Source organism: Salvia miltiorrhiza, chromosome 1 (genome assembly GCF_028751815.1).
Source record: "Salvia miltiorrhiza cultivar Shanhuang (shh) chromosome 1, IMPLAD_Smil_shh, whole genome shotgun sequence".
NCBI lineage: Eukaryota > Viridiplantae > Streptophyta > Magnoliopsida > Lamiales > Lamiaceae > Salvia > Salvia miltiorrhiza.
Genome location: NC_080387.1, coordinates 66534107 through 66547136, shown reverse-complemented (window position 1 = coordinate 66547136; position 13030 = coordinate 66534107). Strand labels below are relative to the sequence as shown.

General features: G+C 33.6%; 2 protein-coding genes across 5 annotated transcripts; one reads left to right on the top strand and one right to left on the bottom strand.

Moving 5' to 3' along the window:
- Positions 1 to 4919: 4919 nt before the first annotated feature.
- On the top strand, positions 4920 to 12295 carry LOC131005178 (cineole synthase 1, chloroplastic-like). 4 transcript variants are annotated; one of them, XR_009095213.1, is made up of 8 exons: positions 4921 to 5237; positions 5295 to 5547; positions 5640 to 6000; positions 6575 to 6793; positions 6892 to 7030; positions 7128 to 7376; positions 11895 to 11986; positions 12075 to 12295. XR_009095213.1 is itself a non-coding variant. In XM_057932011.1 (7 exons), the coding sequence occupies exons 1-7, from the start codon at positions 5019 to 5021 to the stop codon at positions 7764 to 7766; spliced, it is 1728 nt and encodes a 575-aa protein (XP_057787994.1). In that variant the 5' UTR covers positions 4920 to 5018; the 3' UTR covers positions 7767 to 7906. The 4 variants fall into 4 exon arrangements, 2 of the variants coding, with proteins under 2 accessions (XP_057787994.1, XP_057787993.1); XR_009095212.1 differs by having other exon boundaries at positions 12071 to 12295; XM_057932011.1 differs by lacking the exons at positions 11895 to 11986; positions 12075 to 12295 and adding an exon at positions 7467 to 7906 and having other exon boundaries at positions 4920 to 5237; positions 5307 to 5547.
- Positions 9861 to 12402, bottom strand: LOC131005179 (1,8-cineole synthase, chloroplastic-like). Its single transcript, XM_057932013.1, has 7 exons — positions 12064 to 12402; positions 11761 to 11998; positions 11318 to 11678; positions 11032 to 11250; positions 10798 to 10936; positions 10456 to 10704; positions 9861 to 10382 (listed from the first exon to the last, which is right to left on the bottom strand). Exons 1-7 carry the CDS (start codon positions 12262 to 12264, stop codon positions 10083 to 10085), a joined length of 1707 nt encoding a protein of 568 aa, XP_057787996.1. The 5' UTR covers positions 12265 to 12402; the 3' UTR covers positions 9861 to 10082.
- Between the last annotated feature and the right edge of the window lie 628 nt (positions 12403 to 13030).

The following is a 13030-nucleotide window of genomic DNA, read 5'->3' as shown; positions in this document are numbered from 1 at the left end:
CCAAATCCCAATCTTTCTCGTCGTCTTTAAAGAAATCTGCAACATGCAGGTGTGATGTTTCCTCATCAAGAACAGCAGATGGTTTGAATTTAAAGGAGGATGGAATCCATCGATCAAGGCCCACTCTGATAGTTCTTCCATCTCCAATCCCCCACGCTAGGTCATCGCGTAGGATAGCCATACCAGCAACTAAGCTTCTCCAAGAGAAAGATGGATTATGGGCTTTAGTTGCTTGGAGGATATCCAACCGAGGGTAGTAGCGGGCTTTCAGAGATTGCGCTAGCAGAGAGTCCGGCTGGGAAATAAGTCTCCAAACTTGTTTTGCCAAAAGAGCGCGGTTGAAACATGATAAATCGCGGAATCCTAATCCTCCATCAGTTTTTGATCGGCAGAGGGCCTTCCAATTCCTCCAATGTATACGTTTCTCATTATGCTTTTGCCCCCAAAAAAATTGTGCAGCGAGGGAGTTAAGACGCTGACACGTTTGTTCCGGAATCAAGAAGCAACTCATCAGGTAGACTGGAATAGCTTGGACAACAGTTTTGATAAGAACACTCTTCCCCGCCGCTGAGAGAAATCGGCGTTTCCAGTTTTTGCACTTCTTCTTCACCCTATCTTCCAGCATTTGAAAAACTTCTTTTTTTGATCGACCAATAGTACTTGGAATCCCCAAATAAATTCCATGTTTCTCAGGTCGTCGGACCCCAAGTCTGGTCGAGAGCTCATCAGCCAAGGTAAGAGGAACTTTACGGCTGAAGGTGATGTCGGATTTGTCCAAGTTAACCTTTTGTCCTGATGCCGCTTCGTAGATAGAGATAATATGTTTGATGGTATCAATTTCTTGAGGGAGCGCCCTTCCGAAGATGATGGAGTCATCAGCAAAGAATAAGTGTGACACAGCCGGGGCGGTAGAGCAAAGTCGAGCACCATGAAGCAAGTTTTGAGTTTCAGCTTTCCTTAGCAAACTGGAGAGGCTCTCTGCACAAAAAAGAAAGAGATAAGGAGAAAGGGGATCTCCTTGACGGAGTCCTCTTTCTGGGATGAGAGTATTGCCCGGCTGACCATTAATTAAAACCTCAAAACTAACAGAGCGAACACATCGCATCACAAGATTGACAAAAGATTCTTTGAAACCCATGCGAAGCATAACGGCTTCCAAAAAACTCCACTCAACCCTATCGTAGGCTTTTGCCATGTCCAGTTTAAAAGCAAAAGAACCTCTAGTTTTAGCTAATTTTGATTCTGAAAGATAAAGTAGGTAGAATGTTTCTCGTGACTTGGTAAGACGGCCGAAGACGGGCAAATGCGATCCTCTATTACTACTAATTTGTTAATTTTTAATTATATTTTTTTCAATTTTAATTTATTATGCTTTAATATTATAAAAAGATAATTAATAAGAGTTCACTCATCCAATTAGAGTTTATAATTATTTTTTATATTTATTTGAATTAATAATTAATTATTTAGGTTCATTAATTCAAAGTTAGGGTATATAATTTTTTAAAACTTCAATTTTTAGTTATAAATAATTAGAGTTCATAATATAATAATATTTTTTATTTTTATAAAAATAATTATAAAATAGATAAATTAAAAGTGGTACACACAAAATAGTGGGACAGAAGAATCTCATCTGAAAGACTGGATTTGGTTTACTGCAAATCGCAATGGACGTGGTCAAACTCAAAACAACTTGGCTAATTTAAAAAAGAAATTCACTCAAGTTGCTTAATTAATCTATATATCTTCTATATAAAATAGTGGCTTACCCACCACTAGGCCGGTCATGTGTATAACTTGTTATTTGAATACAATATGTTACTATATACTATAACAACTTATAATTATAAATTTAAATAAACACTACAAAAAAATGCTACCGACGGCGGCACCGTCGACAACTTGCCGTCGCTAATTGGCTCGTCGGTAACGCCATTACCGACGACGATCGGCCGCCGCCGACAATTAACAGCGGCGAAGCCGCCGGCATTTCCGCCGTTCAACGGCGGAGAATTGCCGAAAAATTACCGACGGCAAATGTCGTCGCTAATTAGCGGCGGCGCCACCGCCGTCGGTAATTTTCACCAGACGGCTGTGGCGCACACGCCGGAGTTGGCCAAGGTATTACCGAGGGCAATATGCTGTCGCTAATTACCAACGGCATTTTGCCCTCGGTATATTTTTTATTTTATTTTATTTTATTTATTTATTTATTTATTTTATTATATATCCACAATTTATTTCCGTATTTATACAGTATTGCATAATTTAGACGAACTTCCCAGTCGGTTACCCATCTTAGTTGTGCTCTAAGTCAAGCACGTTTAACCTTGAAGTTCTTTTCGAATGATCACGGTACAGAACACTCGTATTATTGATATATATATATATATATATATATATATAGTATCTATTAATTCATTTAAAGTTTACTTCAATATACATTATCATATATATTCATAACCTTAGAATATGTCGAGATGATATCCAAAAAATGTTGTTAATTACGGATTGGGCTCGTTTCCTTTCTTATTTTTATGTTGAAAAATATTTATTTATTAATTTTCAAATTTTCTTTTTTTTATTATTATTTTTTTATCAATCTAGTTTATACACCATAAGTATTTTATCAATCTAGTAAGAATCTTGAATTCTTATTAGGAATATTATCTTAGATTAGTGATGAGTGAATCACTAATCAAATTAACATTCTTAAATTATAATTATAAGTTTCTTACTAATAATCTTGAATTCTTAATAATAATATTAGATTAGTGATGATTGATGAGTGAATCACTAATCAAATTAACATTCTTAAGTTATAATTATAAGATTCTTAGTAAGAATCTTCAATCACTAATAACATTCTTAAGTTATAATTATAAGATTCTTAATAAGAATCTTCAATTCTTAGTAATAATATTAGATTAGTGATGATTGATATGTGAATCATTAATCAAATTAACATTCTTAAGTTATAATTATAAGATTCTTAACTTATCATTATTAAGTTATAATTATAAGTTTCTTACTAACAAACTTGAATGCTTAGTAATAATATTATATTAGTGATGATTGATAAGTGAATCACTAATCAAATTAACATTCTTAAGTTATAATTGTAAGATTTTTATTAAGAATCTTGAATTCTTAGTAATAATCTTAGATTAGTGATGATTGATGAGTGAATCACTAATCAAATTAGCACTCTTAAGTTACAATTATAAGTTTCTTACTAAGAATCTTGAATTCTTAGTTATTATTTTAGATTAGTAATAATCAATGTTTAAATTTTCACTTGTATTTCAATATATATTTAATTTTAATATTTTTGTATTATTATCTTTGACCAACTTATTAGATGATAAATGAAAAAAGAAATAAAAAAAATTAAAAAAAATGCTAAAAAAAAAATTGCCGTCGGTAATTTTGGCCGGACGGCGGTGGTGATATCGCCGGATGTCACCGGCGGTGGTGATTAGCGGCGGCCGCATGCCGCCGGTAAATAGCGACGGCAAATTGTCGTCGGTAATAAATAATAATATTAAATTAATTAATAATAAATATAAAATAATATATATTTAAATTAGCGACAGCGCAACCGCCGCTAATTAGCGGCGGCTATTTTGCCGTTGGTAATGCGCTGGTAATAGGCAAAAGGCGGGTCGCCGTTTTTGCCGCCGCCGTCGCTATTTTTCGTCGCTATTTACGCATTTTTTTGTAGTGTAAAACTAGGCCATGCATATTCGAATAATTATCAAATACTATTATACGAATATTTCAGATGAAAAACGTGAAATAAAATTATTTTTAAATCGAGTTTGAATAAGTACAAGTATATGCATGCATATATTCTGTATAATACAATTGCATGTTGAAGACATACATACATGGCTTCTCTCGTATACTCTATTCTTATTTTATCTTAAATACTCATTTTTTGAATTATTAATTCATATATTATATTTTTATTTATTCTATTTTTTTTAATTCCTTAATAAAAGTGTACGTATTTTTCTTATAGTTATTTTTTACTTTAAAAAAATTGAAATTGCGCATCGATCTTTTATGAGACTGCATAAACGAAAATCTAAATAAAATGATATTTATTTGAAATGGAAACAGGTAGTAACATCACTTCTTAATTTTATTTGAAACATGTAGGGATATATATATAAATTTTAAACCGGTTTAAACATTAATCAATATGTTCAAGAGAATTTTTCTCTATTTATTTAACTTTATTATATGTACTATTTATTACTAACGTTTACTTAATGTTCGCATTAATTTTTATCGAGATGCAGTGCCAATAACTGGAACAAATTTTATTTATTTATAAATTTAAATGAATATTCAAATATTTAGCAGGTATTAGTTTGAGACGATCGAGAACACGTAGCTAGTAAAATTAAAATTATTTTTAAACGTATTGTTATTTTTCAAACGGTTTTTGGGATAACATAATTTTTCTTTTTTTGACTTGATAATGTAATTTTAAATTCCTAAACAGTGTAGTATTACAATGAGAAAGTCCAAAGATTAGATATTCTAGGTAGCAACTTTTTTTTTTTTTAATTACATAGGTTAGCTACTTTTTGATTTGGAAGAAAGTTAAGACGGCCATTACCATTAGGCATGAATTTGATACGGTCTCTCCATTTCATTGGAAAGGGTTCACTTTCCTTTTTTGTTCATTTCATTAATATATATATATATTTTTTAAATTACATTCTCTCACAAAAAAGTTATGAACTCCGACATTTTCTATCACTTTTATTCTTCAATCACTCTTCTTCTTAATAATAGCAAGTGAATAATTATGAATCATTATCAATGAGACAAAAATATGTGATCAATATAACCAGATATACATGAGAGCAGGGATAGCCGTGAAAAACGTTTTATATTTTCAAACATTCTGTCACTTTCTTCCTTTCGTGACGTTTCCATTCTCCATCAACATATGCATATTGAGGATCATCGAAAAACCAAGCAACGAATTAGAGAGGAAGATGTGCAGCGTGATTATGCCAATAAACCATCTTCATAATTACTCACACACCAAGTCTTCAAGACTGCGGTGTGTCGACGCTTCTTCCCGACTGCCACGGCCGCCGCCTTGCTCTTTACAACTCACTGATCGTCACATGCAAACGGGACGACCATCTGGTGGATACCGTCCTGCCATTTGGGATTTCCACTACATCCAAGCTCTAAACTCTGAGTATAAGGTAAACATATATCATATCATATTATCATATATGAATTGTGAAGCGATATACATGTAGGAGGAGAAGCAGCTGGTTAGGGCCGCAGGTATGATTGCTCAAGTGAAGAAGATGTTGCTCCAGGAACAAGTGGTTTGTATACGACGTTTGGAGCTGATTGATGAGCTGCGAAGGTTGGGTATATCTTTTCATTTCCACCACGAAATCGCTCAAATCTTCAACTCCAACAACAAGCACACACATGAAAGGGATTTGTACTCAACAGCTCTCAGATTCAGACTCCTCAGACAACACGGTTTTACCGTCTCTCAAGGTGCATATATATGCTCAAACTAATTCCTAGTATATTTCTTGATGGTTGAATTATATATTAATAGCATGAGATGCATGCTTGTGTGAATGCAGAAGTATTTGATTGTTTCAAGAATGACAAGGGTACTGATTTCGAGCCAAGCCTCTGTGACGATACCAAAGGATTGGTACAACTGTATGAAGCTTCGTTCCTGTCAGTACATGGCGAAGAGACACTGGATCTCGCAAGAGAATTTGCAACTAAATTTCTGCAGAAAAGAATAGTAGTTGATGATGAGGTTGAACGTGCGTTGGAGTGGCCTACCCATTGGAGGGTTCAAATGCCAAACGCAACATCCTTCATTGATGCTTATAAGAGGAGAGCCGATATGAATCCAATTGTGCTAGGCCTAGCCAAATTGGACATAAATATTGTTCAGGCACAGTTTCAACAAGAACTCAAAGAGACCTCTAGGTAATCGCTACTGACATAGTATTCGGTTTCTGAATTCAAAATTCAACTCAATCTATATATCCACTCTCGGTGGGCTAATAGATAGAATAGCACGGGATTTTCCCTCTAACTCGTACAACATCATCTTCATCAAATAAATGTTAAAAATCAATAATCAAAAACAGAGCAACGGTGAAGATCGGAAACTCACAGCGGTACGACAAGTATTTGCTTCAATGTTTCTTTACTTTAAATGGAGATCAATATTTTAAAAGTTTCTTCTTCCAATTACACATGGGGAAATGAAAAAATTGGGAACAGTATTGGATTTGGAGCACAGAAATGCAGTGGCATTGGAGTCTCAGTAATTCTTCTTTTCAAATGTCGAGTCTGAAAGAGTAAGGAGCGGTGTGAGGGTTTGCTGATGGAAATATATTTTTAATAGATATATTTTTAAAACTTCTTTCGTCAACACATTATTTTGGTAAGACAATGGAAAAAAATACTACTGGATCCATAATTTATCATAATTCATGGTATGTCTGTGTTTATTCTCTAATAATTTGGAACATATATAAGGTTTAATACGTTATAGGTGGTGGGAGAGATTGGGGCTTGTGAAGGAACTTCCTTTTGTGAGGGATAGAATAGTGGAGTGCTACTACTGGACGACTGGAGTCCTTGAGCATCGTCAACATGGTTATGAGAGGATAATGCTCACCAAAATAAATGCTCTTATTACAACTATAGACGACGTCTTTGATATTTATGCTACCTTTCAAGAACTGCAACTATTCACAACTGTTATTCGAAGGTTTGTGCACAATTTCATTAATCATTTTCAAGTAAATTAAAGAGTAGCTAGCTAGATAATACGTATACGTACTGAATTAATATTAATATTATTTTCAGATGGGATCTTGAATCAATGAAGCAACTTCCCCGTTACATGCAAATATGTTATCTTGCACTCTACAACTTTGTTAATGAGATGGCTTACGATACTCTCAAGGACAAAGGTTTCAACTCCATCCCATTTCTACGAAAAGAGGTAACACTAAACTTCTTATCTTTGCTACATGTATACATGCATTTACTAATTAGGAGCTAGCTAGAATTAATTAATATTGGATTGGGATTTTTGGCAGTGGGTTGATTTGATTGAGGCATATCTGATAGAGGCAAAGTGGTACTACAAGGGACATAAACCTAGCTTAGAAGAATATCTCAACAATGCTTGGATATCAATCGGAGGAATCCCCATTTTGTCACACCTCTTTTTCCGGCTAACTGATTCGATAGAGGAGGAGGCTGTTGAGAGCATGCATACATACCATGATATTGTTCGCGCATCATGTACGATTCTGAGGCTTGCTAATGATCTGGGAACATCACTGGTAATCTTTCAGCTTTAATAATTATATTAGACTATACATGTGAATTCCAACTATTTGATCTGAGGTTTTGTTAATAAAACCTATATATAGGATGAGGTGGAGAGAGGCGATGTGCCTAAATCAGTTGAGTGTTACATGAATGAGGAGAATGCTTCAGAACGAGAGGCACGAGAGCATTTGAGATCACTCATAGAGCAGATATGGAAAACGATGAATAAGGAGATGATGATGGCACCCGATTCTCCATTTTCCAAATATTTTCTGGAAACTGCTGCTAATCTTGCAAGAATGGCACAGTTTATATATCAACATGAATCTGATGGCTTCGGTATGCAACATTCAGTGATAAACAAAATGCTCAGAGGCTTATTGTTCGACCGTTTTGACTAGGCATCTGAAACATCAATTTTTATTTTTATTTTTCTAAAGTTTGCCCGCAGTGTCCTTATTTTTAATTTAAAATAAGATTAACAATTGTTCTCTATTTTTCTCATGTGATAATTTCAAATATATTACTACCAATTAAACTATGCATGCTTTGTTATCCTGATGCCTTTTCCAAACATACCTTTTAACTAACTAGCAGAACTAATTAATACTCCTATTTTATTTGAGAAAAGCCAAAAATATGAATATAATATTTATTATATTTAAATTTGTAATTAACAATTTGGGCTATTTGATTCTATAACTATAGTAAAACATTTTTAAAATAACACTCAAATTGATGAAACAAAAATCAACGGACTAAATAAAAGCGATAAGAACACTCAGATTTACGTGGTTCGATCATGAAGATCTACATCCACGGGAGTTGTCAGGCTTTTTCACTATATTTTGGGGAAGTAATTACATTTTTCATAGTCCGAAGTGAATATAGAGGATCCCAAAATACTTATAAGAGCCCTATTTATATGCTACTCCATAAAGTAAACTTGGCCCATTTGACCCCTAAAGCCTATTAATGCATATAACTGGGCCTAAGCACTTATTACAATAGTCTTCCTTAGATTCGACCCGAATAAATGTGCATAATATTGTCATCATCACAAATAAATTAATAAACTCTGCAAACTAACAAATTTTTAGGTCAATCTAAAAATAATCAATTTTTATAAATTGATACCCCCTCAGTCCACAAAGAGTGTGTGGTGGAGTGGAGGACAAGAGTTTTAATAAAAAAGTTGAAAGATACTCCCTCCGTCCCATTTGTATTGGCCTCTTTACTCTCTCTGAAGGGGCCAATACAAATGGGACGGAGGGAATATAATTTTAGTGTTAAAGGGTAGTATTGGACCCATCAAATTGTAAAAGTAAAACGTGAGTATTTTGTAAATATTGAGTGTGAATGAGGTTTAAAGTACAAATGAAGTTTCTAAAAAAGGAAAACACACAATATTTGTGGATGGCCGAAAATAGTAATAAACACACAATTTTTATAGACGGAGGGAGTAATATTTTTTAAGAGAATCTCTTTTAAATATATAGATCTTTTAGTATATTATACATTAATAATTGTTAAAATATTTAAACACATGCATGAATAAGACTGACAAACGGGGATAAGATTTAGAACTTTAATAAATTTATATTTAGAATTTAGTTAGTACACATTTTGCAGTATAATATTTAGAGTGAATAATATATACATATATATAAATCCAACCTTATATTTGCCCCTCTAAGATGGAACGTCTTTCATATTAACATGTGTTAATAAATATTTTCTTCTTTTTGTCAACATTTAATAAATATTTTCCAATCTTTCATTTTCAAAATCCATCTTATTTAGGATAAGAACGTAGGATTCACGATTCCAATCCGCAGTAGTAATTACTTTTGTGTAACCAATAATTAATTCGTATGATAAAATTAACGATGAAATTGTCTAAGAAACAATAAATTAAATATATTATTCTTAATTATTTTGTCTGATTGAAATTTTAATATGAGGTTGCAATATTAAAAACACTAAAAAATAAAATAATATATCTTAATATATTCTATTACAAGTATATCCATAAATATATAATTATTATTTTTTTTAATATTAAAATATAGCTATACTTTAATGATCAAAGATTGATCGAAATATAATAACTTTTTCTTGTATAATATCATATTAGATATATATATATATATATATATATATATTATGAAATTAATTTTAAAATAAAATATATAATAAGGGTAAAATAGACTATTCACATGTTGTGCCTAAGACACTTTTTATTATAGTATAGATATAGATATAGATATGATGGTGTAAGTATCAACAGTGCAGTGCATGCTATTCGCCAAATCAATGAGTCCCGTATGTTATCAATGGAAACTTTTCCATGCCACTCTCGTAGACCTTGAACAGAAATCGATCCCAATATTTGATGGTATTTCTCAGACCAATATTTGCTCAAAACCGAAACATGCATATACTAGTATATTTAATAATATTATATATATTTCATTATTTTGCCATGCATGGTGTAGTGCATTACTACAGACAGAATAACTACATATATAATGTTGGGTAAGCATAACTGCTTCTGAATGCTTAAAATCTAGTCATAATTATTTAATTCGCATGCAACATAAAAACATGATTATTAATTATTATAATTTCTTTCATCTTCTAAATAACCATATTAGCTAGGTTAGACGGCAGATTGCTTTCCCCCAATCCTTGGCATGCATGCAGAAGATCATCCGTTATTCATAGGGGTCGAACAGCAAGCCTCTGAGCATTTTGTTTACCAATGAGTGTTGCATGCCGAATCCATCAGATTCATGTTGGTATATAAATTGTGCCATTCTTGCAAGATTAGCAACAACTTCCACAAAATATTTGGAAAATGGAGAATCGGATGCCATCATCATCTCCTTATTTATTGTTTTCCATGTCTGATCTATGAGTGATCTCAAATGCTCTCGTGCCTCTTGTTCTGAAGCATTCTCCTCATTCATGTGACACTGGACTGATTTAGGCACATCGCCTCTCTCCACCTCATCCTATAGGTTTTATTATCAAATAGTTGGAATTCACATGTATAGTCTAATATAATTATTAAAGCTGAAAGATTACCAGTGATGTTCCCAGATCATCAGCAAGCCTCAGAATCGTACATGATGCACGAACAATATCATGGTATGTATGCATGCTCTCAACAGCCTCCTCCTCTATCGAATCAGTTAGCCGGAAAAAGAGGTGTGACAAAATGGGGATTCCTCCGATTGATATCCAAGCATTGTTGAGATATTCTTCCAAGCTAGGTTTATGTCCCTTGTAGTACCACTTTGCCTCTATCAGATATGCCTCAATCAAATCAACCCACTGCCAAAAATCCCAATCCAATATTAATTCTAGCTAGCTCCTAATTAGTAAATGCATGTATACATGTAGCAAAGATAAGAAGTTTAGTGTTACCGCTTTTCGTAGAAATGGGATGGAGTTGAAACCTTTGTCCTTGAGAGTATCGTAAGCCATCTCATTAACAAAGTTGTAGAGTGCAAGATAACATATTTGCATGTAACGGGGAAGTTGCTTCATTGATTCAAGATCCCATCTGAAAATAATATTAGTATTAATTCAGTACGTATTATGAAATCTAGCTAGCTACTCTCTTTTACTTGAAAATGATTAATGAAATTGTGCACAAACCTTCGAATAACAGTTGTGAATAGTTGCAGCTCTTGAAGCGTACCATAAATATCAAAGACATCGTCAATTGTTGTAACAAGAGCATTTATTTTGGTGAGCATTATCCGCTCATAACCATGTTGACGATGCTCAAGGACTCCAGTCGTCCAGTAGTAGCACTCCACTATTCTATCCCTCACAAAAGGAAGCTCCTTCACAAGCCCCAATCTCTCCCACCACCTAATTATTATTATTATTAATTTCATGCATATAAAAAAAATTAAACCAATTAATAGATGGTGGTCACCTAGAGGTTTCTTTGAGTTCTTGTTGAAACTGTGCCTGAACAATATTTATGTCCAATTTGGCTAGGCCTAGCACAATTGGATTCATATCGGCTCTCCTCTTATAAGCATCAATGAAGGATGTTGCGTTTGGCATTTGAACCCTCCAATGAGTAGGCCACTCCAACGCTCGTTCAACCTCATCATCAACTACTATTCTTTTCTGCAGGAATTTAGTTGCAAATTCTCTTGCAAGATCAAGGGTCTCTTCTCCATGTGCTGATAGAAATGAAGCTTCATACAGCTGTAGCAATCCTTTGGTATCGTCACACAGGCTTGGCTCGAAATCAGTACCCTTGTCATTCTTGAAACAATCAAATACTTCTGCATTCATTTCATTTAAGTAGTTTAATTTGGTTAAAAAATTAGTGTGACCATTAATTAATACAATAATTAAGAAGAGTACCTTGAGAGACGGTAAAACCGTGCTGCCTTAGGAGTCTGAATCTAAGAGCTGTTTCGTACAAATGTGTGTGATTAATGTTGTTGGAGTTGAGGATTTGAGCGATTTCGTGGTGGAAATGACAAGATATACCCAAGCTTCGCAGGTCGTCAATCAGCTCCAAACATGGTTGAGGTTTCTGCAGCAGCAGCGTCTTCACCCGCTCAATCAAAGCCGCGGCCCTTTGCAGGTGCCTCTCTTCCTGCATTAATTAATTTGGTTAGATTAATTACTCAACTCAACCATTCAAATCACTTATGTATTTACCTTATAGCCAGAGTTGAAGGATTGAATAGAGTCGAAATCCCAAAGGGTAGGTTGGTAGCCTCCACTTCGTCGTCCACCCGCTTGCAATGAGCAACGTGCCCGATGACTGCTCAAACTATGTCGTTTTGAACTCACATTGCATAACTTATGAAGAATATTAGTTTGGGTAGGAATCGCAAATTGCATTATAACACTTGACATCTTTGCCTCAATTGATTCCTCTTTAATTACTAATTAATTTGTAGCTTTTACTTTGTGTTAACTTGCATGTGTGTGTATATATTAGGTCTCAAAGGTGTTACTATATGTTGCCCCTTATTTATGGAGCTCATTAATGAGTTTGTTGCTTAGTGATATATATATTTTTTTAAAAAATTTGTTACAACCAAAAAAAGGAAAAAACTCACTCACACTCTAGCTCCTAGGGTGACTCGAACCCCCGACCTATTGATTGGAGGAGAAGCGTCTTACCAACAGACTGCGCTTCATCGTCAAATAAGCATTTTGCTTAGTGATATATAATAGTGGAAAAATAAGCATTTTGCTTAATTAATACTAATATACTATATGCACAATAGTCAAAGTTTAAAATACACAAATTCGATCTAGTGCAGCCGCAATAATTTAATCCGAGAATTTCATAAAAATAATTAAATACCCGATCGAGTAGATTGGTCTACAAACAATTAATCCTAGCTAGTATATATAAGATTGTTCATTTTAATTAACCGGACGTTGAATGTCAACACAAACACAACCTAATATTTAATTTTCACTTGGATGAGTATGCTTAATTTATAATTTTTTTTAGATGTAACTTATAAGTTTTTTTTAAGGTGCCGGAAAATACATAGATTTTTTTCATTTTCTGATTTATATCAGGACCTTTTAATTTGACTTCTAAATTCATTAATTTATTATTTGTTCTTATATTATTCGTAATTTGCAATTTTCCCCAAATTAAATT

Bases quoted from the DNA above. Each gene is read 5' to 3' on its own strand.
- LOC131005179 (XM_057932013.1), bottom strand. From the start codon at position 12,264: ATGTCAAGTGTTATAATGCAATTTGCGATTCCTACCCAAACTAATATT. The intron at 10,937-11,031 runs GTTTGTGCACAA...TATTATTTTCAG, and splicing joins TTCACAACTGTTATTCGAAG to ATGGGATCTTGAATCAATGA. The intron at 10,383-10,455 runs GTAATCTTTCAG...TAAAACCTATAG, and splicing joins ATGATCTGGGAACATCACTG to GATGAGGTGGAGAGAGGCGA.
- LOC131005178 (XM_057932010.1), top strand. From the start codon at position 5,019: ATGTGCAGCGTGATTATGCCAATAAACCATCTTCATAATTACTCACAC. The intron at 5,238-5,294 runs GTAAACATATAT...ATATACATGTAG, and splicing joins CTCTAAACTCTGAGTATAAG to GAGGAGAAGCAGCTGGTTAG. The intron at 7,377-7,466 runs GTAATCTTTCAG...ACCTATATATAG, and splicing joins ATGATCTGGGAACATCACTG to GATGAGGTGGAGAGAGGCGA.